Raw genomic sequence first — 25,393 nt, forward strand, 5'->3', positions numbered from 1 at the left:
CTAAATGATACTCTTTAATTTCTATATTATTTCTTCCTTGTTCAATTGGTACTTTTGACTTTGATCTCGTCTTTGATAGCTGACGGTTTCAATATTTCACATAACGTACATGTATAAATACAATTCTAGATAACCATGTCAACCTTTGTTTTGGGGGTTACTACACAATGCCTGGTAGGTTCATCCTACTGTTGACTTAGAAAAACCTCCGTGTTTGCTGTGTCATATTTACATTGACAGTCCGTTGACTAGGTCCAGTGAAGGATTTGTAAATACCGTCTTCTCCCGAGTGTCTGTAGGTAATGGATAAGTTTAGGTCGATGGGGTTATTTAAGGATTACTTACCATGTATTGATTGGGAGCTAACCATATTGATATGAACTGTCATTTTTAAGTACTATGTAAACTTATCCTTCAAGCAGACAAACCTTCTGTGACTATAGTAAGGGGCTGGTATATACAAGATGATTTTTTTAGACAAAATCAAATTGGGTTTACACACTTGTCTTGGTTTCTAATTTTACTTTTAACCCATACATACGATCTGACATTAAAGGAGTGTACGTGGATATATACGCTGTAATTAATGTTTATCGAAGCAGCCTTAGTAAGTTATGTAGGGCTATCTCCATGGCGAATCAGATCAGGCTTGTAGTCACATGCCAGCTGTCTGTGAAAGATATATGTTATTAATTATTAATGAAAACACTAGTAGCATAACGGATTAGATCATTGATGGAAACATATGCATCAGCTACATCACCAAACTGTAAAATACTCTCTAAAAGAGTTATAAAGATGGTCAAAAACTAAATAAACCTATTTAATACTAAGCAACACAAATTAGTTTTATCTGATAATTGTGGACAATGTTTGAATTTGAACCACAGATATGAATGAAAAATGCAAGAGATTCCTGAACTCAAAGAATAGTATCTATCATCTTTGTTGCTATAATTTAGAAATGCATTTTATGAAACCAAAGTGTTTAGTAATTAACATTCCTCCACTGGACGATTAGATGTTTTATGCTTATGGTTCTTTCAAAAGTATGATAATGGATCGTTATGATAAATGCAATAGTAAAAGTAATGTATAACATCAATATTATTGTCCAGATAAAAGCGTTTTTAAGGGACTCCCACATCTCACTGCAATTATGACATTCGGACGGATATATGGTCTAATGTCATGGTTAACGTTTTGTATTTCAATTCAAGAATATAGTATGTCATACCCACAACACACTAAGCACTGCGTAATGCTCAGCAATATGCGAGTGTGTCTACTGACTTACAAAGACTGTTATGTGCGTTGTAAAAGTAAAGATCTTGAGCTAATTCAGATAAAAAGACATGCTTCATTGAACAATTTAAATCACTCTCTACAAATCCTACAATTATAATTTTACTTAACGTACTGCTGTACTTTCCTTTCTTTCATTTAGATTTTCGAGAGTGTGGCTATCGATACACATTCACAGTAATTCTTTAACACCCATGATTTAAGTATACATAATTTTAAGTTAAGTTTGCAATTCAATACTTACGTCGGTATCTGATTGGAGTTTGCTCTTAATTGAAAGAGTTTCAATCAAGCAATCTACGTTGACTTAATGGGTTTTCTCGAGATTAATGAAATGACCCAAGGCTGACGTATATCCTTTAAGTATAAGTGATTTTAACCGTGATTAAGAACGCACATTTTACCTTTTAGACATTTATTTCTTCTAGTTTTACGCTTGTTGTTACGTGTTGATTATCAAGACGAAAGCTAATTGGGAATTTTGTATATAACACGTAATTCGCGTTCAAAATTTCTTATATTTTTGTTTAAATTTTAAGTTGTTTAGGATAAAAAACACTCCACGATACATGTACATACGAAATGATTCAATGATAATAAGCAAATATTCTTTATTTTATATGATCATTTTAAAACGTTTTCTTTTTAAATTTCATATGTTTATTTTTAGTAATATGTATATATGTATTGCATAATAAACCATATTCGACCCAATTAGTGCCCACAGCGGTTAAAAAATCGAAAAATGAAGGGGTGCTTAATAACCCCAAATTTGGCTAACATTTCACAAAATTTTGACAGTCACAGCCACAGTTATGGGTCATTAAATATTTACATATATATTTAAGAAATCAAATCGTAAAATATGCTTGTTTCAGTTTCAGTCTGTATTCAAGTCAATGTAAGTGAAATTAAGATCTCAAAATGGGCGCTTAAAGGGACGGTGCGCTTATTTAGGTCGGATACGGTATTTGATTTTTCTGCATTATTTGTCAGTATTGGTAACTGCATGTAAACATATCCAATATCAAACTATCGATCACGGGCGATTTTAATACAATTTTGTCGTAAGACATTTCGGGAAATTGGCTTCATATGGTATTAGCATAACATGTACATACGATATTAGAGCCGCGGAATAAGTATAGATTACATGAAGACTTCACACACTGGTTATTACTTATATAAAATTTGGCAACGTCAAGCTGTGTATTACATGTATTATTTAACGTAACAGTTAAATCTCCAGCGAGGTGCCGTGTGTTTAATGTATACGCCAACAGTAGGGATAAAATATATAAATACAACAAACGAAGTACATGTTGTACAAACCAAGTACAATAAATGTCCTAGAAAAGCGTAGAAAGCTACTGAAATATCAGGAACGGATTAGCCTCTCGGGTGTTTTCTAGGTATCAAAATATTTTGCTGGATATGTAGCTTATAGGGAGGTATTGAAGTAATGTAATAAAAGCCATAAATTAAATGCATTTACCAATGAAACCATTTTAGGTTAGTTTGACATAAACCATGTATTTGTTTCATGGACACACCTACTTATATAAACAAACAAATAACGTTGCAAGCAGTCTCCTAAGATTAATTTATTTAGTCAGTCAGTGGTGATATCATTACTCAAAATTTCTTTATGTGAGTTACCATTGGATGTCACCATCCTTTAAATGAAAATAAAAGCAGGATTAAATAACATGTAGTTTTACCTTTAAATCCTGACATAATATTGTGAGGAAATTAAATTTGAATTTAAATATATAATGCGAAATTGCAATTAAATTCACGTCTGTTGTGAAAGGTCAATATACTGCCTATGTAACATGATCTACCACATTAAATTCCCTGTTGTAAATTACAATCATGGGTACGCGAAAGGTGATTATCTTTTCTGACTCTGCCAGCTGTATGTAATGGTACAATAAAGGAAATGATCTTAATCTAATTCTGTTCGAATAGCTCAATTATTGGGGTTGCATCACAAATCGACAGAGTTAAGCCTTACCTTCATAAGCCCCGACAATGTACATGTTTCCTATTTACTTGTTTGTTGGCACCAACTGTATACGATAAGAAATTAAGATAAGCTATGTCTGAAGTCTAATCCTATTGAAATTCAACACATTTTAGTCAATCAAATATTTGAAAAATGAAACTGAAATCGACAATCATGGCAATATTATTGTTGTTAGAGAATTATTTTCTTACAATTGTTTTCTCCAGTAGGCTAATCGCTCGGGCGATTTCACAGCCGGTATTCATATCATATCACTGACCGTTTCTTCAATATGAGAGGTAATATGTCTAAAGAAAGGTATAGTGTTCACGGTTAACTTTGATGTGACTCAGGGGTACCAGTTGATTGAAAGTGCGATTGTAGATTACCATTGGTGCATCTCTTTGTTGCTCTTATCAGCTCTTTTGTTTCTACACGTTCAGCGACTATCTGTCCATGTGACTAATATATATAAGACTCTTTCATATGTGGATATGAAGGATAGGGATATTCTACCCGAGGGTCACAAAATGTAGTAAAACCCGAGGCTTGCCGAGGGTTTTGCAACATTTTGTGATCCCGAGGGTTGAATTAGTAAAACCAGTCAATTTTGTGAAAAAAAAATGTTAAAATTTTACCGAGGAAATAGAGATTTTGTTGACGCCGTGACGTCACGAGGCTTTATTGCATGGGTAGCCATGCAATACAGCCTCAGGCGACATGAGTGTATTGCCCTAGATAATGTGTTGCCATATTTTCACATAACTTTTGAAAAGGGTGCATCAATTTGTCACAGTAAATGAAGTTATCATATTTTACGTACAATTGTAACACAGAATTCCAATTGATATTTGGTCTTCTCATAAATCTATATAATTCCAATAAAACTTGAGTCAATATTTAAACATCGCTTGATACCTAATGTGTGAAATCATTGTACTTGATACCGGTGAGGTGAAAAGCGAAGGTCTGTTGAAAGCCATTAACAAGATACGTAGAGTAGTTTACGTCGATATCCTGATATTGTCATTTAATAACATAATGTTACCTCAACTCAATTTACATTTTAGATACATATATGTCATATATCAATTTTCTCTTTGATTTTTAAAAAAAATCGTTATTTGTATTTCGGCATTGAAGTCCCGGTATCATAGGTGAGAGATCGTATTTCATTGACTTGGTTAACAACTGTATTGTATAAGTAACACGCCACGTCCTTATGGAGAAGGCAATACAGTGAATAAAATGTAGAATTAAAAGTCTGATTCGATGAACTGAAAGTCCCAAAACTATTGAAACTATATATTGATTGTCTACATTCTTGTACACGTTAACGACCGGGTTTTGACAAGCCTTTAACTACTGATCAATTAAGTAAATATTGAATACACAATGAGCACACTGGGTATACGTCTTTCCCTTTTTCATATAATTATCTTGAATCTGTATAAGTATGATCCGACATTACTCAACTGTGTATGTTAAGAATCCATAATTGCAACAGTATTTTAACAAGTTTGAATTGTCTAGATAAGATTATTTTGTTGAGCGTTTTTAACAACGCATTTTAATTTTCTGTACTGATTGAACAAACATAGTATCTTTTCAACATTACACCACACATGCTTATTAACTGTTGTTATATCACTGGAATCATTAAAAGTAATATTTTTTAAAAACATGTTTATGTCAAAATAATCGTGTCGTAGTTTAATTCCTGAGAACATCGATATAGCTAAAATTATCTTTATCTAAATGTATACTGAAACTTAATGAAAAAACAAAACTAAATGAAATAAGTGCCACTTGATTTAACAATCTCACAGAGCTGCCACGAATATGTTTTAATGTTAATATACCATCACATTGAGAGTAATAGACTGACTTTTGATTATTATGGTTATAAGAAAGAACGTAGTTACAACTGTAGATGTTGTTCTTTTTCTTTGAAAATTTGACTGTATAACATGGTCACTTGTATCAACTTGTCAAGAATTTTACGACAGAACCAACTCATATACGAGAAGGATATCCTTTCCATTCCCCAATATCGTTGTTTTGTTTGCAATTATAGTGTAGGCTTTCACTAGGGTAGGTGGACGTGTCGATGTATTTCTATAGGTTAATTAATACACCAAGGTATTGACGGTGTAACAATGTAGGCAATAACGAAAGTGTATTGTATACACGGCGAAGTGAGTTGCTATTGTCAGTACGTCTTGGCGGTACATTGTCAGTTTAAACGTTTACAATTTTCGCTGGGGTCATGTTCCTGTGAATAAATTAAGAAATAAACTATGAAAGCTGTGTTAAGACGGCTCGATATATATTTTGACAACCGTAACCGCCAATTAAGTTGTAAAAGGCAATACTTAAATTTCCTTCGTGCGACAATTTGCTGGGCTCATTAAATGCTAACCTGGCTTGGACCTTAGCGTCCGGTTCGTAAAACTTTGCTATGCTATAAAGAGGATTTAGGTCGTGGTAATAAACAAGCGCGGAGAAAATCTTTACCAAACACACTTTAAATGCCAGTAATATTTTTATACCAATGGTAAATGTTGTTTGTTACATTTTTCTAACGGCACTTGCTAAGGATATCCGTTATGACCACACTTCATTGTTGGTCACCGTTAAGGCGATTTATACAGAACATACTTATGTGAAGATTTGGGTTTCCGATTCATACCTTTGGATATGTAATTGAAATATTGTCTATGACATAGGCGTACTAAGTACCAAATCTATTTTAAGTAGTACTCATAAGAATTCCCAATACAATTGTCCATAGCAACAGCCTGTTGACAATAAATGTTATACATTTGATACATAGAAATCATTTGTAAAATACTAGTTTTTATGGACTTACACTTACACAATACACTTTGTAATGAAACGACAATAAACACTGAAAATACAATCAACTCTGGTCAAGTATCTGTATTAAATTGCTTAGTATTTTACTTTGAATCGCTAAGTTGTTTTTCTGTTATATTTCAATGTATGTAAAGGATAACAATTATGAAGTAACTATATATAATTTTTTAGTTACATCCATAGGTATGGAATCATTTAGAACTCAAAGTTCCCTGTTGAAACTAAAACCTATTGCTTTACACTGCTCTGATTCAACCTCGCACTACCACTATGTCAATGATCTGTTTAAACAGTATAGATGTCACTCTGTCATATCTTTAGCTTCCCCCACTGGGAGATATTCTATACGGATTATTTAAGCTTTTTTTGTTTTGTTTAAAACCTTAGCTCCTGTAAGGATTGCCAGGGCCAGAAATAATTGTTGAACACCAGTTATGGTAAATATCCCGGTATATCGGTATGTTAATGGCATGGAGTAGTTAATCATCAATTATGTAAAGGTGTATAATGTTATTTACCGTAGCGACGTTGCTTTTTGGAATTAATCCCTACAAACATTTCATGATTCAAAACCTAATCTTGTACTACTTGCAAGGGAAATGCCCAAATAATGAGGCGTTCGAAATTTACGGATAGCTATGCATTGCTAATTTCGAAATCTATTTTGGCTGTTTTTGATGTATATGTTAGGGATTATGTTACCACTTACCTGTTCTAGAGGTCACGTTCAGTATTCAGTCATATCTTTTGATAGTTTTCAACTATTGACGTGTCGTAATATACGTTACATGTAACAACAGTCGTATTTTAACGAAACTACACAAGCAGCAGTTGCTGTAGTATAAGAAACTAAAGATATCTTTCTTTTCCATCTTTTATACGGTGTGGTAAAGGCGTTCGAGTTGTACTTTTAGGGAGTAAACATGCTTAGGAATTATATCTCAATATTGCCAGTTTCATCCTATTGCACTCTCTGTTTGTTTTAAAATGCACAATTTGAGAGTCCGATAGTAGTTTTTAAAATTATGAACGGTTCGCTACTAAAACAATTCATATCAATTTCAATACACGTTTTCAGTACATTCCTTATTAATTGATTAAATGTAAAAAGACAATTATGCGTTTGTACAATGTTGTCCTTGCGAGAAAGTTTTCCTTAGGTTATCTTTAATGTCAAATTAATTCTGTAATGGAGATATGTGTAACATCGTTTACCATTTAACAAATAATGAAACACTATTGAGATTGCTTGAGTACCAGCATCACCTTTAATAAGAAACCTTTTCTGTGAACTTATTCAATATTGATTTCATATCAAATGTAAATTAATGCTTGGTATCCTTTGTATTGCCAAGGTAATATATATTGCTCTTCATGAAACGACGTTATTTGCATGAACTAACGATTGCATTATACAAACAAATAAGGTCAAGTGAACTACCGGGATTCCGCAAGTCCGTTTTAATGAGACAACCGTGGGATAAACACATTTGTTTAAGTATTTACAATATAGAGCGTTTATTGTACAGCGAAGGACAACTCGCATTATATGTAACAAACAAAAATGACATTGCCTTTCCTGCACATTTAAAAAGTTCAACATTGAAGTGTTATGATGATAATAATATTTCATAATGAAAATCGATCATTCGAAATAAAATATCAAAACTAAATGTATATCTTATCATGGTATATAATGTTGATACAAAGCACAAAATTAAACCAATGACAAAACATCTAGTGGTTCTATATCTTAAACGCAGTTATTTGGATGTAATACATTAAAACCAGACATGAGTTTTAGTTTTGAGTGCCATATACTTTTAGAAATAATCAGTTAAAACACTGTTCGTTTCCTACAGCTAAATTATTGATCACATATAGCTAGCAAGGCTCCGGTATAGGGGATTACATAAATGGCATTTCGAAGCACTTAGCCTCGCTACATTTATTAAAAAGATGTTTATGTTCCTGTCCTGTCGATTACTGTTCGGTATTAGACATTCGATTCTGTCTGCAGTTATTATTGCCTCCTATCGAGTTACAGCGTTAAGACTCCACAGCGACATTATTAGTTTGTTTGACGGTTACATATTGAATATTCACTAACACAGACATGCAATGATTATGTTTAAGCTTGGATTGGTTTGATCGGTTCAATGTCCTATTAACAACCAGGATCATTTAAGGCGTATCTAGGTTTAAGAGGGGCGATAAGCCGGAGTACCCGGAAACAACACCGACCAGCGATTCGTATTTAATAACTACTACACATTGGATTCGTACTCGCAATCCAGATGTGGAAGGCTTGTCGTAATATGCCGTGACCTACGTATTTAAGCACAATATGATGGTGTAATATTGTTAAAATAATAAAAGTCATAAATCAGATACCCCTTTCTTTGTCTTTCCTCTTGTATATTTTCATTTTCTTTTGATATCATATAAAATTACTTTATACACATACTGTAAAGGTGTCCACATCTACGATTTATGGTTACGCACATATATATATATACCATGTTTCTGCATGTCATTAACATATTTTAGTTGCAGACACAATGATTTTTACAGTAATGACAAAGCACAGCAATGCCATTCGTTTTCACTGTGCTGTTGTTAACGAGAAATATTTAAACTTTCTAAGTATGATAATTCAATCTGGTAGGTAAATATATTATTACCTATTTCAAAATGTAAATTTGAAGTAGACGAGAAATGAAACGTCTGTTTGATATAAGCAATGTTCTCCTATTTGTTATTTACTCTGAGTAAACAGGAAAAGTCTAGATCATTCCAGAGCTACCGTGTGCACAACATGGATACATGTTTCAAGTTCAATTGGCTATCGCTAAAGTTAACATTAATGTTGTTTATATCGTACATATACCTAAACGTATTATCTCACCACTATCAAAGTGTGTATTTAAACACTTATGGTAATGCCCCTGTCGGGTTCAAAATTTACAGAATGTTGAATGTATTTCTACTTTTTACCATTTCCTAACGCTGATAATTCTATTCAAATGAAATTTAATGAAATGTAATGAAGACAAAAATAAAACGTAATTTGCATACTTGTTGAAAAACTCAAAGTGTATTACATATTTGCCGTCTATCAAAAAGTTCTTTTGTTTCTCAACGTATATGACTTTAATCTGAAGGGTCACTAATTACTACAAATTAATGTCAGAATCGACTAATTATTTAATGTTATTTGACGCTACATCCCTGCCCTGACAGACTAGAAAGTGATAAGTTGTGTTACGTGTATCAAGCTTTCAGAAGTAGTAAACATTCAAAACGTTCTTAATATGCAAAATAATTCATGTATACATCTTCTAACTCGTCTTTTTTATCATATTATCTTGTGTAATAATCTTGCATTATGAATAGCAGGTGACACGTGAAATGTCACTTTATTAATTAATAACGGATTAATTTTGCATTATGACATACATGTACCTTATTCCAGCTACTTTTGGTACCTTTTCTAATTGAAGGCACTTAGAAGTTACATGTATATATACTTTAGATACAAAAGAAATATTTTTTAAATTATCTAAATATATCTTTTTTTTCCTTTACAGTGCTTATTGCTGAAATTGTCAAGCATTATTTTCCAAAAATGGTGGAGCTTCATAATTACAACCCTGCCAGTAGTACCAAACAGAAGTTAGAAAACTGGTACCTTTTAAACAGGTAGGTTTGATGAACTGTTATCAGTCTTCCCAACATTGAATGCTTCTTTTAACCATGGGTAAGATCGATCCATCACAGCTACTATACACTGTGTAATTCGAAATTCGACAGAGATGCACTAGATACCATCCCTTCCCAGTCACTTCCGTATTAAGTCCATGTTGAGTGGTATGATTGGCTACATGAAATATTAAACGTTGACCAATGGATATATTTAATCCTGTAATAACGCTATTCAATGTACCGTACGGATTTCTATCGAATAATTAAAACATGTTATTGGAACGTATATACCAATAACCAGTGCACGGACTGGCCTTTCGATAGTTTTATATACTTGTATACTGGGATTCATTAATATTTTACGCAGATCCTCATATTAAAGTTTGGATATTCCCTGGGAAATCAAAACACCACTGATGCTCGAGTTATATGTACCTGTCAATTTGATGAGTATTGATTCTATCCGACATCGTTATTTAGTAGTGCTGTAAATGTTTTTTTGATAAACCACTCCTACACACCAAGTTTCATTTGGGCTCCAATTTTATATACGGGTAGTATTTTATCAGTAGCAGGCACGTCCTGGGGTTATCGATCAGGCTCTAACGACCGATAAAGTTAATTATCGTCGCTATCAGGCAGGGCCGCTCTACAATTGATTGTCTCTTGTTCATGATACTAGACTTTTCGCTGCAATTGATCTTCTCGCGTTCGTCTGTTTACCTGTGCATACATAGTGGGTCCATCGTCAATAGATGGTAGATCTCGTTATGAAAACATAAAAAGTAGTATGACTTGAATGTATAAGAAAAAGTCGATCTAATACTTGTAATGTAAATGAAGAATCAAATGAAATTGAGTCAGATCGATAGTAATGGTCCATACACATGTTTTTGAAAGAATGAGCAGTTTGCTTTCGATTTGGTATTGATATCATATGATATAAAATTATTAAAACGTGAACTATTGTTTCAAGTTGTTTTTTTCTGGAGAGTTCTGATTTACCTTTTCCCGATGTTTAACCCCGGTTTGATACATATTGTCAAAGTACAGGATAAATCTAAAGCCTGGCATACTTCTTGTCCCGTAATTTTATCGCAATGTTTTATGTATGAACTTTACAACATAACATTTTTTAATCAAAATCAGCTGTTCTTTGGTTATTGTTTCATAACCGAGATGTAATAATTATAATCATCGATGCTTCATAACAAATAATTCGATCATTACAAATGATGCTAAAGTGTAGAACTACGAGTAGACTTTATGGTTTACTGATCTAAACTTTAAATATGATACGCTGTGTATATAAATGTACTGGGAACTACTACGTGATAGCATGTGATATATGTGTTTATGATATTGCATACATGGGGGTCAATTTTAGATTGGCAGATTTACAACTTTGAGGTCGTTTAAGTACATGTACATCTACGCCTATACCAAACGTGTTTGTGGTCAGCGTGTAAGTGATGTCTTAGAAAGTGCGCTATGTCCGTGTTGTGTCTCCTTGTGATACGGGTATATCTTCCCTTCTGTATAGTGTTACGTGTATTGCAATGAAACTCCCTATTGCTTCATCACCTCTATCGGAAATTGTACTACCAACAGGCTAAGACGTTTTCCTTACACTAGGCACTAAGAAAACGTAAAGTGGCGTCAAGGAAGACGCCACGCCCATAAAATATATAACTTAACTATAATGCAGTTTGGACGACAAATTAGTATAATATTATCATGTATAATTACGTCTTAGCCAGCACATTTATGTCAGCTCAAATCTCTTGTTTTACAGAGTTTTGGCTAGTTTGTAAATATTTAATCATAAAGACAAACTTACTTTTCAGACGTGTTCTTAAACGATTGGGTATGGACTTGTCTGACGACGTTATACGTGCCTTAGCCAACCGCAAACCTCATGTTATAGAACGGATATTGATTTTCCTGCGCATGCAGATTGACAACCTACTCACAAGGCAAGGTAGGAGCCGCCGAGAGATAGATTTAGAATTTGCAAGTTCGCAACAACAAAACGAAAACGAAAAAACACCCATCGTAAAAGACATAACGAGCCCGAAGGAAAACGCTAAGCACCAAAAGGACCCCAATAGTCGTAAGTAGACTCCACGCTCTCTCTCTGCCGAGGATCGGACCTGGATCTGTTCTTCCTCTTTATCCTAACCAATACTCATATTCATTTAACTTTCTAATAGATATAGAACCTGTTTCTAAACTTTCTAACAGTAGAAAAGAACGTAATAATACTCTTTTTGTTTTTCTCATTGTTTTTAAACAGGATAAATAGCATCGCTGCCATTTTCTTTTCTTAAAGATACTTATAAGACGTTCTTCTCAATATTTGATACTGTGTATAGAATCAGTTGTTACGTGATCATTGTGTGACAAGAACATTATCTGTTTACCAGAGAGTGTTGTTTGTACTAAGACCTTCAATTGTTTTTAAAATGAACTGGATAGACATTGGAAAAATATCGATCTATTTTATGATCTCAAGGCTAATTGACAACCTGAGGTGATAATACAACCAATAACTGTATTCATAAAGTATGTACAGAACTTGAGTCTGGTGTAGAGGATATGTTATCCTGTACCAGAAATCAGTCATTTAATGTTTTTGAGGGTAAATATTTTGGTAATGTTCTTACTTAACCCCAATTTAAACTCATACATATATGTTCAAAAGATCATATAGTACTATATAAATAAAGACAAAATATAGTAAAAACTATCTTGAAAAATGTGATCAGATATATACAATGTATCATATATTAGATAATATATTATTTCTTTCTAGCAATTACAGAAAATTACAGCTAACATTCCATGTGTTATAATACCCCTGCCTACATCCTTATATGGCTAATCGTCCCGTTTGAACTAAACTTACTTTGTATATGTAACTGTGTGCCGTGTTTTCCTTTTGTTTTATATCATAAAAACATTCTCCATTTATATATGTCTACCCAAATACCAACTGACTATAGGTTATGATTTCATTGACAGACACATCTTCTGTCATATCAAAACAGTAAAAGGAATAGACTCTGTGAAATGTCCACTTGGAGGTTATCACTTAATCGTTGAATTTTAAAACATTTCATAGCATACTGCTTTTGTATCAATCAAAATGTTCCATCTTTTTTTACCGTCTTCATTTTATGAAATTCAAGCTTGCTAGTAATTCTTCTATTCTGCAGTTAAGGGAGCTAGTGAACTAGTGAAAGCTTTCCCCTAATATCCGTATAACATAAGCTTACGTGAACGTTTACCCTTCCTATCCCTTATATAAGCATGTGGAAGAATTCCACGTTGCCTTGTAAAACCATTCTGTCAACATGTCTATCACAATACGTGGTACCCATCTCTCAATCAGCCACCACCTTGCACCATTCGTATCACCAAGGCTGTTTCAATCTGTTTTAGTCACCAGTACAACTGAAGAAGGTAAGTGTCTTAATAGAGAATTATGTCGATGTCATTTTGTTTCTAAAATGTTATACTGTATTTGTATTTCCTGGTCATCGTTTTCTGTCATTAGTTTAGGAGTCAAAAACTACAGTTACGTTAGTAGAAACACGGCAACGCATGTGCTGGTAGAGAAAAGAGGAAATATAGCTTGGATAAAATGTTATTTCTTCGAAAGGACATTAACAAATTAAATCACTTTAAATGCAATTATACTTATTGCTCCTGCACCCCACATTTACTTTGTCGAAATACATCTACTATAATACATGTACACGATTGCTGTATTCAGCAATAACGGAAAGCAGCTATGTTTTAGAATATAACCACGGGTGCCGATTGGAGGCGAATTATTGTTTGAAAGACAAAAATATTTTCAATATTATTGACACTTCAAAGCTTATACAATTTATTTTTGATAAATTGTGCAGTTGTATATTTTTGGTTCGATATAGAAAGACAAATGTAGCTCACTAAATGCTGACCACGCTTGTCTTTCCAAACTTTCCCGCCAAAATACAGCTTATGTAAGAGTTTCCTGACTGCGTATTCTCTATTTCATTATCTTACGCCTTCATTGTGTTTATTTTCATTTAGTTTATACAATCTAATTCGCTGTTCATCTATTTTGTTTCCATTACCACGCTTCAATCTAATAATTAAACTTTCATCTAATGAAATATAAGGTCAATAGGTTAGAGTTTTTAGATACATGTAGCCTTTATAATGCGCACTAAGAGCATTATTAATTGATTGTTTATGCAATTTTGACATCTATAGAGACCATAAATTAAAAAGGATAGTTTACCTAAGTGCTTATATTTACATGATTTACTCATTTTCGTGTTCTGCTTTAAAGTTGTTGATGTTCGACAAAGAAAATCGTTCATAAGCAATAGTTTAATGCATACCAATAGCCATTTTACGGCGATCAATTGACGTGTTCACGTCGGCATTAATGACGTCATAATAGTTACGTTTTGTATGTCAATCATATCACTGTAAAAATCATGTGGGCTTGGTCAGTTTATATAGTCATTGTGGAAAACGTATGTTAATATACATGTACTTATTCCCTGTTTAATATTAGATAGAATAGCGAAAAGGGTTATTAGAAAGAATAAAGTAAGTGTATCGCTTTACCAGTAATTACCGGAATATAATATTACATTTTTGTACTTATATATTCAGTTGTTACTGCTGTCCATGAAGACATTTGGATACTGATATCAGTTTAAGTTTGTCGTTTTACGTCGTTTTACCGAATGCTAACTCTCAGACTAATTGCTATATAATTCTTTTATTTCATTATTTATCATTCCTTTGATGCTTTGAAAAATTTTCGTAGCTCAGAAGTTTAGCCTTTATAAGTTCATGAAAATATTTTTTTTATAATGATACAATTAACAACTTGAATACTGGAATAACGAAATTAACTACATGGTATGTCAAACTCAAAGTACCATTTACCTTTTTCAACGAAAATATACCGCTTGGCTATGTGTTGACTTTTTCATTACAAAATACTATTCATATTTCCGATATGCCGTTACCGGGGGGCAAACCCATCAGGTGTTATCGCTTGTTTACTCCTTACACTGTACATCGATTATTTGTTTGTATATTGTCTCAGCATCTATTGTCTCGGTATCTGATCTCTTGGACTCATTGATTATTAATCAATACCAAAATGCCTTATCATGCTGAAGTGATATAAGGCTCAGTGTCTGGCTGGTATAACAGGATTTTTGTGTTGTAAGTGCATTGCAGTGTATATTACACGTGATTAAGCCTTATTCGATTTTGATCCTCATATCTCGCCAGCTAATCGATACAATATTAATCTTGCATATGATCCGTGGACTTACCTTTAAAATACCATTTCTGATAAAATGTAAAAGTGAAATAGAATTACTTCGATAAAACAGTTTCTCATAAGATTTAGAATTCTTACTTTGGAAATAAACTATAAATAAAAAGAGTTATACGCGTCAGATTTTTTATTTTTAAGTCACTTGCGACGAAGCCTCAATGACCTATTCTAATCCTGCGTCGTGCGTAATGGATCCAAACTCAACTTTTCCAATACTGCTGAAGCAAATTCATTGAAATTCTATACAAACCTTCTTAGTTATTAAGTCAATCAAAATTAGGAATATATTGACCCAACCCTGGGGGCTGTGACGGGGCCAAAAATGACTAAAATTTCACAACTCGTTGACAGATCAATTTAATTGAATGAACCTAAAAAATCTATTTCACACTGAGAAAGCTTAAAAGTGTGCAGGTTCTGTTCATGCAGGTAAGAAAAAAGTCTACGGACAAAACTATGTCCTAAAACAAGAACACGGGGTAAAAACGAACTCATGCCGAATCACAATGAAATTGTCAATACTTAAACTTGTACTGTAGGTAGATCCCCGCTCCGTGTTGGGGTACTGGATTGACAACCCACTAAGACTCGAGCTCCTCTCCTCTATAAAGCGATGTTTTTCCCTCCACTTTAGGCTGACAACTTCTTAGTTCGTATGGAATGAATGGCACGCTGAAAAACCTTCTGATCTCGTAGACACTTTCTATAATTGCTAAAATTCAAAATTGGAGCTCGCACTTTCTCATCATAATGGCGCCTTGAAAAATTTTTCTACCCATGATCCTTTACTCCTATCAGTAAAGGGAAGTTTTCCTTACAATAAATTTGGGAACTATCAAAGGGAGAAAACTCCAATAAAATATATGTCCAAGTATCGGTATGCATAAATTAAGCTAAGTAAGCTGCCTTTTATACAAAAGCCTACTCCTCCTTAAGCCTTGAATGGATTGCATTCATATTTGGTGTGAAACATCATTGGGGAAGGAAAATCATATTTTATATAAACGATTTAGGTCCGAACCTTGACGACAGAGGGGCGTTGCTCCGAAGGGGGTCTTAGATGAAATTTGGCTTTAAAATCATACTTCTCCTTAGCCCTTGAGTGAATAAAAAAACAACATAACTAATGTGGCACATCAATGGGGGAAGACAAAAAATATTTCATATACTTGTAACGGAGATAGATTTGACTCTTAGAGGAAAAGGGCGGGGATCAAAATAGAAAACTTTGATGAAAGTTTGCTTAAAAATCCTAATCCTCGTTAACCCTTGAGTGGATTAAAACCATCGAACATCATTAAGTGAGAACAATCACATTTTATAAAGGACCCATGTGGATAGAACGGCGGGGCTCCAAATTGGGAGCTTTAAAATCTGACTCATCCTTAATCCTCGAATGGGTTACAACCATATATGTCGTGGAACATCTGTAGAAACAAATTATTCAAATGAATGACCTTGACGACCATTCAACTTCAGAGGAGTCAAATAAACTAAAATCTTTAAACAAATTTTTGTGAATGACTAAGATGCCTAGAGACTTTATACTAGGATGTAGGGCTACCAAGTTTGTTCAACAAATGACCTTTACCTATTTCAGAAACTTACATTTGAACTCAGGTGTTCCTTGTGTGTATGGCTTATATTAATTGTTAATCACTACTTGATACTGTGACTGTTGTTTTTTAACATAAGTCAGATGATTGTTAAGGCCCATGGGCATCTTCTTATTACGTAAAATGTAATTATCGGTTTACATAAGTTATCTGATAATAAATGAGAATGATTGATTACAGTTAATTTGAAAAGATAATTAGTCCAATTGGAGTAATGTTTGTGTTACAGAAGCGCTTGTAGCAGTTGGAGCAAAGACAGGGCGGGCGTCACCATCTAAATCCCCGCGGAAGAAGGGAGATAAGGGGGAGACTGACCGATCGTAAGTACAATGTATAAAACTACTTTTGTTGGTCCATGTTTTTGTTTTATAAAAATAATCTCCGTTTATCTTTCAACTGCCATTTTCACCTAGAAAGTCTGTTGTGAGTTTGTATGGTTTAAATGCATTGAATTGACATGTGTATACTTATCTAAGTTTGGTGCATGTGTAGTTTCCATACATATATTGGACACTATATAGAGCTTGCGAGAGATAGCTGCACATTCCATTTTATAAAGAATTAGTTTGTTTGATTCATATAGTTTGTTTCATTACTAAACCACTAACATCTTTTATGTTAATATATATTTATCATGTATGGTATTGATGCATGCAACTTGAAACTGAAAGTGAAACCAAATTGAATTGTTAAAAAGTGATAAACTGTATACCATGTACACGACGCTTATGAACACACAATCATCCTGATTATCAATTAAATTTAAAAATTATTTTCTCCATACTATTTAAATGTTCATAAATGATAACATGAATGCTGAACGTGAATTATAGTTACATAAGAAGTTTCAAACATTAAAGTGGCAATACTGCTTAAAGAGAATTTTATACCTCCATCTCATGTAGAGTTAAATCGATTTGTTATCAAATGCGGATGGCGTGGGGAAGGGCCTCCTGAACGACAGTTTTTTTAAATTCAAAATTTCAAGATTATTTTTATAACAAACTGGAAATCTATGAGAATTCTTCTCTCGATGTGTGTATTTTCTAACACCAGCTTATTAGACAAGATTTAAAGGGGTTATACCGAGTATTCATCTGACAGCGCTTTTAATTAATTTCAGTTGTTTTATTTCACATTGTTTCATAACTATCCTTATTCTCGGTTAGTGCTCTTGAACCTTTGGCCTTACCCAGTGAAACGGAACGAACATCCAATGCCAGGTCGCCTCGACGAATTTATACGAAGGGCGAGATCCCTCACAACCATCCAGACAGAACGTAAGTAATATCCACCAAGTGGTGTAAACGGGTCATGGTTAAGCCCTTTGAAAAAACAACATTTACGTCAGTGGTTTGTCTTGGCAGTTTTGAAAATGGACATCGAAGTAATGAATAGACAATACGACGATGACTTGCACCATCATCATGATATATATCCTAATATCCTCTGCAGAATTTAGTGGATGATACTGTTCTTCCCTTTCTTTTATGAATAACGGATACATTTAACCCCTTAAGTCCTAAATACGCCAAACTACTACGCCAATTACGTGTCGGCGTTGATAAAATGCCATAGCTCCGTGATTTGTGGAGCTCTCTTGATACTGCTTACACATTGTAAAACGGGAGAGAATTACCTACAACTTACAGATATAGGCAATCTGACAATTATATAGCCACATCGTATCAGCGATCATCACATACGTGTATTGGAAACCCATTGATCTGAATCCCTTTCATAAATATATAGTAAAAATGTTCCTGATGGTAGTACGGTTACATAAATCCATTATATCACATGTAGCAATGCTGCATTCAGTACAATCTACCGTAACACTTTAATTTCTATACACTGGTCACTTAATGCATTAGACTAGCTTCTTCGTTGGTTCATAAGAGACCACTTTGATTTATGTATAAAACAAATCTGATATAAAAAAAACTTTGTTTGTCCCTTTGATAGTCGTGTTAACCTGTTCGATTGTATTGCTTGTTTCAAGGAATAACTTATTTATAAAAAAATCATCAATTTATATAAGTGTTGGCTATGTATCATGGCTCATTATTAACACGTTTGTATTGGTGTTCTGTCTTTGCATATTACAGATTTAGGTCCCCGCGTGTAGGTGTCCATTGTGACATCATAAACTTGTGAGCAAAATGCATGTTGTTTCTCTGAAAAGTATTACGTAACACTCGCAAACACATAACGTCACAATTATTACATGTCCGTTAGGGTAGATAACTCTGAAATATATGAATACAGAATACCTTTATTGACAGAAGTGGTCGATTGATGTGAAATAAAACCTTAATATGATTAAAGTTATGTTATATTGTTTTGTGTTTTAAGATAAAGATGTTTATTTATTTTTGATTTAATCTGTTGCACACTTTTATAGAGACATCACATTGTGTTATTGGTAGTTTACACTCGCTTTGTAGCACAAACTATCATGGAATGTTGCTATATGAATGACAGTGGGGTTTGATGCACTGCATTTTATGTAGACTAAAAACGGTATATATATTTAGTCCTCCACCCTTCAATCAGTGATGTCTTGTATTTAACACACTAGCTTCAATAAATACCGCATTGTACATGTATTTCTTATTATATTATTGAAATGAACATCTTACTATTTTTCTAAGGAATTACATTCATTTTTTGAATTGTAGTTAGATACAAATATGAAATATGTATGTACATTAGTAATGATGCAATAATTTAAATATAGCGAAGTTTGCTTTACATGACAATGAATGAATGAATGAATGAATGAATTAATTAATTAATTTATTAATTAATTAATCAAAGAATGGAAAAGCAATTTTCATTGTTTGATTACGTGTACACGTGAGGGCAAAAAGGTCTTTTTGAGAAATGCGAAGGTGAAATCGGTCAGTTAGCAATTAAGAATGATAAGAGGGTAATTTCCTTATCAATTCAAAAACGAAAGAAAAACAAATTTTAGAGATTAAATAATTCAATTATGATTCCAATTCTATAATCCAGTAGTAGTTGCGAAAAAAGTGAAACCGTTAAATGTTATTATGCAAGAGACTTTAATTAAAAGATTTCTAATTAAATTAACTTAAATAAACGCTTAATGTGAAATTGTTTAATCTTGAGTTACTAAATACGATATGAAAATAGAAACGGTCGCATCATTATGTAAATAAATATTTGTGTAAAGAACTATACATTTATTGATCATACACTTATTTTGTGTTTTCAGTCGCTATTACACAAGTGACTATTTACGAGATCTGGGCATGAGGTAACACTAGTTTTGATTCGGGTTTCTTTGCAATCTAATTGGTTTCCTTGCAATTGTATACATTAGGTAGAAATGTGTGATGCATGGGTGTTAAGTTCATAATTTACTTTTCACCTCTACTTTAGTAACATGTTTTCTCTATAATATTACACCGTTAATCCATCAGTTTCACGTCGGGGTGTAATAGAGGTTCTCTTGCAATGAAATAGTTTTATATGAACATATCGATGATTCAACTATTTTGTGTTGTTTTGAATATAACTTTAAGGTGTACTTACGAAGATTTCAAATTAGCATCCACCCGCTCGTATTAATTGTTTATTTTTCCGCATGGAAAATACCTTCTAAGACAAGTTCATATATGATTAATTTTTGATAAGTGTTAGCAAGTATATATAGTAATCGTATATTGTTTTTTGGCGAAAATCTTTTTTCTTCATAACGGTTGTGTTGACGTAAATGTAGTAATAATCACTTTTTATTTCAAGACACTTCTTCACTTGATATAAACAAGACCCTGCAGTCTTATATTATTTTGCATGATCTATCTTCATTTAAAAAATTTGACTTTCACTTTCATGCTTTCCATAATCAAAACGTAACTTAAAATTACTTTATTTACATTAATTATTAATCAGACAAATATAAAAGATAATATATTTATATCTAATTAATGGCTCACAATTTTCACTAGCTTAGTATCTAACACATCGCTGATGTTGAATATTTAAGATGAAAAATAATATTAGGAAAATATAACAAAATTATTTAATTCAATTTTTTATTTTTCTTATGATAATTAACTATTACAAACAGTTTATTTATTATTTTAAGTGATTCGAAATGTGAAGCTTGGTAAATGACTAATCGTAAAAATGAAATACATTTTTTTCATTTTTTTCAGTAATTTTATCCGCGATGATTATTTGCGCAAACGTGGTATAAGGTAATAATTTATACACAAGCTTTCAAAGATATTAATGTAAAACTTCTTTCTTCCGGATAACTCAAAATGGGACACTTTTCTGTAACTTCGAATTCATATCACTAATCGAACAAGCATTAATAAATGAAAAATGCAAAACGAGACACAATAATTGGATGATAATAAAATCGTACAATCAAACATTTAATATAAAGTCATTTTCTATACAAAATAGATAATTTAGTATCAAAAACAGTTTTCTTGTGATGCTTAACAGGTTTATTTTCAAAATTTATACTGATAGCTTCAAAATGAAGACAAAAATGTAATATCTAAAATAGCATTCCATATGCGCGATAGAGAAATCGGACAGTTATATGCATGTGTCCCAATTTGGGTAACACTGGTTTAAAGCAATTTGTATCAATAATATCAATATGATAGCATTACCATTTCCGTACAAATTATATTATGATATATACTATGATATAATAGTATATTGTATAAGAATAAACAAACTATTATCACCTTGTGATCAAGTCTGTGATAAACATTAACAAATACATTTATCACATATATATAATCCGCCTGATATTCAGTGATATCACTCATGTAATACATGTAGTTTCCATATGCCACTAGTGTAATATGACCTGGAGCGGTTTTCTTTGGTTTAAAATTCATTATGACGTCAAGACAGGAACAATTAATCACGATAGGAAAAGATACGTGACGTCAGGAATTAGAGGACGCCGGGAATGGCGGTTTTTCGCAATACCGTTTAATGTGAGATTTTTCGAAATGTAGGTTAACGTTGGTGCAGTCATGTAATAAAAATATCTTTAACTTGTATTAATTTCATATGAGATTTTATGAAACTCGCCTCCAAGTTTAAATTTTCGCTTGCCAAGGCTTGCAAAAATAAAATTGCTTCATAAACTTTCATATGAAATTAACACTCATTTAAGATCCTATATGTCAGGTTTTTTCGTCCTTATAGCTATAGGTATCTGGACATATCAAATAACCGCCATTACGCTATATGAAGCATTGCTTTCTCGTTATACCGTAAATCCAATATTCACGCTATTTTGCTTTTATTGTTTCCAATGTGTTGAATGTACAGGTATTTTAAAATGTCAATATTTACAGTAGATCAGCTTATGTTTTTGGGGTCGTATGAGCAATTCTATACCCGCAATTACTAGTCGACGTATGTAGCGCTTTAATTATTTTTATATTATTTGCATAGTTGAATGGATGTATTTTTGTTATCCAGTTATGAATCTGTAAATCATTTATTTCTAGTTACACAGTTATATGTGGTAAATTGTGAGAGTTTTAAATAGTTATTATTTAATTTCCTGAGTTTTTTTTCTCTTGTAATTTATTTTGAGTTTTTTTTCTCTTGTAATTTATTTTGAGTTTATATCGATATTGTATGTTATTTAAAACAAATAATAATATTAGAGAGTCGCATATTTTTTTCACACATCTTCCCCTTGAATGCTTCAGGATTGCAAAATTGTGCTTATTACGCAAAACTGAATCTAATTACTATCATAACATTCCCATATAAAAGTGGTGTACAACTGATTACATTGATAAAAATTGTGCTTATTACGCAACACTGAATCTAATTACTATCATAACATTCCCATATAAAAGTGGTGCTCAAATGCTCATTGATACTAATTAAATTCAAATCGGAAATTCCAACAGAGCAATTGAACAATATAATTGTGAGGTACGGAAAGCCTAATCTCTGAGTCATATGTCAGCTGGCAGTCCATCCTTGCATTTTTTTTATCTCAGTTGCAATTATCCTTCCAACCTTCAAAGTTATGTAATAACTGTTCGCTGTTGTCTTGATGTTTGTTAATTTCATGTATATATTGTTGTTATTGGTATGGAATAATGTATTTTAACCACGTTATCATATAACTGGTCATAAATAGCGTAAGACACGCGTGTCTGTTGTGACGTCAAATATGATAATTACCGTCAAAGTCAACATATGACGTTGTATGATAACAGTAAAAAAATTTAAAAAATGACTACACATCTGTATTTCTTTAGATACAAGTTACGATGTATGTGATAAATAGAGACTTACACTCGTGGCTATGACACTTCTTAATTTCGTTAAATGATTAGATATGTCAAGAGGCTTCAGGCAAATAGTTGAATATTTTAATAAATCCCATATCATGTTGCCACTCGTGTAAAGTTCACCATACCTGTAATATAGTTTATATGATGGAGTTGTCGTCCTTTAGAAACATTTTTCTCGTGGTTACTACTATATAGGGATTGGATTTCGTTTTTATGTTAACCATACTTGTATGGAGCAATTCCTCTAAGAATATATTCTATGGGGCGCGTTAGCGCCCCATATTGAATATATTCTTAGAGGAATTGCTCCATACAAGCATGGTTAACATAAAAAACGAAATCCAATCCCTATATTTACACTCACACGACTTTTTATTTATATTTTATGCATAAAATCGTCATTTGAAAGTGACGTAATTATTCAATAAAAGTCGGTCAAAAGTGGGAGGAGCTTACTCAATTGAACAGCGAATGATGACGCTGCACGTAAGGTAGAATTATTCATCCGAGACGACAAAAAAGTTCAATATTTTAGTGTAAAATAAACATGACAAACAAAGTAAATTTCAGAGATAATTTTATTTAATCAGATCAGAACTTTAAGTAGGTATTAAATTTTGCAAAAAGTTCATATATAGCGTAATAACATAAAGTATTTGTTCTCGGCCACATGTGTGAACTCGGTGACCGTTATTGTGCAGCGAGGCGAGGCTGACGCACGCTTACACATGGGAGTTTTCCGAATTTGTCAAAACACCAGTGTTCAAGTAGCTAAATTTGTTATTACATCCTTCGGAGCCATGTGATAATATAATCTACGCTTATATCCATCGCCATTTAGGCTATAGATGGAACAACTTCACTTGTGTTCGATGGATACAATGTATTTGTGGTGACGCGTAACTGTCCACACGTGGATTACTAGCGGTGCATGTTTTATAATACATATGATTAAATTCTCAAAGAACAAAGACAAGAGGATATGTTTATAACTGACCTCTATCAGAAGGTCTCACGCCCGTCCACCCAAAAGACTCGATCGTATGACGAACACAGACACAGAGGTAATGTTTACATTTGACACCCATCATTTTTAACAAAAATGAAAGCACGTCGCCCCGGTCGGGATATTTTTCCGTTTCTTTATACAATTGTTAATTTAAAAATTGTTTGAATCATATATAAATATAAAACATGTATTTATTGTTTACATTTTTCCAAAATTCTATGAAAAAACAACAATATACACGTAATGTTGCATCAAAATGTAAACAAAGCCATGTGTTTGTTTAAAAAAAAGTAGTCCTTTTACGTTGCATAGAACATTTTCTTACGCAAGTTCAAAGTTCAATGTTACCATGCAGTTATGGTAAACAAAATCGGCTAGTATTAGCGTATAGTGACCAAGCATAGCAATTTTCTCTTGGTTACTACTATAAATAAATGGCAACGGTCTTTCTTTTACATGATATTGTATTTGTAATCGGCTAACCACGTAGTTTCTACCAACACAAAAAATTTAAAGTCTAAAACTACAAATAAAAAGTGTACACGAATGTTCCATGTTACAATGTCTATGGTATCGACATTTTATGCTATTATTATCAAATCACTGTATGTCACAAACACTAACTCAATGTTACATATTCATGGGTCGTAGAAAATTGATTTATGTGTACCATTGAGAGAAACACGTGGCAATGTGTATGTTGTTTGTAGCAACGTGGATGCGAGGCATGTTCCGTTTTCAGTTCATTTATCATACCACATTGTCTTTCACAATTTTTCACAATATGTTTTGTTGATGTTAGCATGTATTGTAATGACTGGTAAATACTTACAGGACCTACTTTAGCGACAAACGGATGATAGCAGATTCGCTGCCCATCTACTCATATATGTACCCTCATTCACACGTGCCACGGTTCGCCATGGAGGAAAAGGAAATCGAGATCATGCAAAAGGACGAAACCATCCAGGTAAGTTATTATGTGGTCTAGGTAACAATGGTAGTAGTGAATTGTAGTTAGATACAAATTATCTTACAATGTTCGCCTTTTTAGGTCTTCTGTGATGGTCACTTATTACAGTTTATCACTGGGTAATGTTAAAGTCGTATGATCAACACTCTGTATCAGATTAATCAAGGAGGTAGCTTTTTAAACGTTTTAAATGTTGTCATAACATCAGACGAAGA

The 25,393-nt window shown here is 32.9% G+C and overlaps 1 protein-coding gene across 11 annotated transcripts in view; it reads left to right on the plus strand.

Moving 5' to 3' along the window:
- The window catches only part of LOC138334800 (sperm flagellar protein 1-like), a 41,205-nt gene that overhangs the window by 13,686 nt on the left and 2,126 nt on the right, over positions 1-25,393 (plus strand). For 2 of the 11 annotated variants that reach the window (XM_069283531.1, XM_069283530.1), the window contains exons 2-9: positions 9,784-9,895; positions 11,746-12,011; positions 13,343-13,363; positions 17,103-17,193; positions 18,043-18,153; positions 20,115-20,156; positions 21,061-21,102; positions 25,040-25,175. In XM_069283531.1, coding sequence (XP_069139632.1) covers positions 9,784-9,895; positions 11,746-12,011; positions 13,343-13,363; positions 17,103-17,193; positions 18,043-18,153; positions 20,115-20,156; positions 21,061-21,102; positions 25,040-25,175 — 821 coding nt within the window. The remainder of the gene's footprint in view (positions 1-9,783; positions 9,896-11,745; positions 12,012-13,342; positions 13,364-17,102; positions 17,194-18,042; positions 18,154-20,114; positions 20,157-21,060; positions 21,103-25,039; positions 25,176-25,393) is intronic. The other 9 variants (XM_069283536.1, XM_069283533.1, XM_069283538.1 and 6 more) reach the window with 9 other exon arrangements.

The sequence above is a fragment of the Argopecten irradians genome, chromosome 11 (genome assembly GCF_041381155.1).
Source record: "Argopecten irradians isolate NY chromosome 11, Ai_NY, whole genome shotgun sequence".
Lineage (NCBI taxonomy): Eukaryota > Metazoa > Mollusca > Bivalvia > Pectinida > Pectinidae > Argopecten > Argopecten irradians.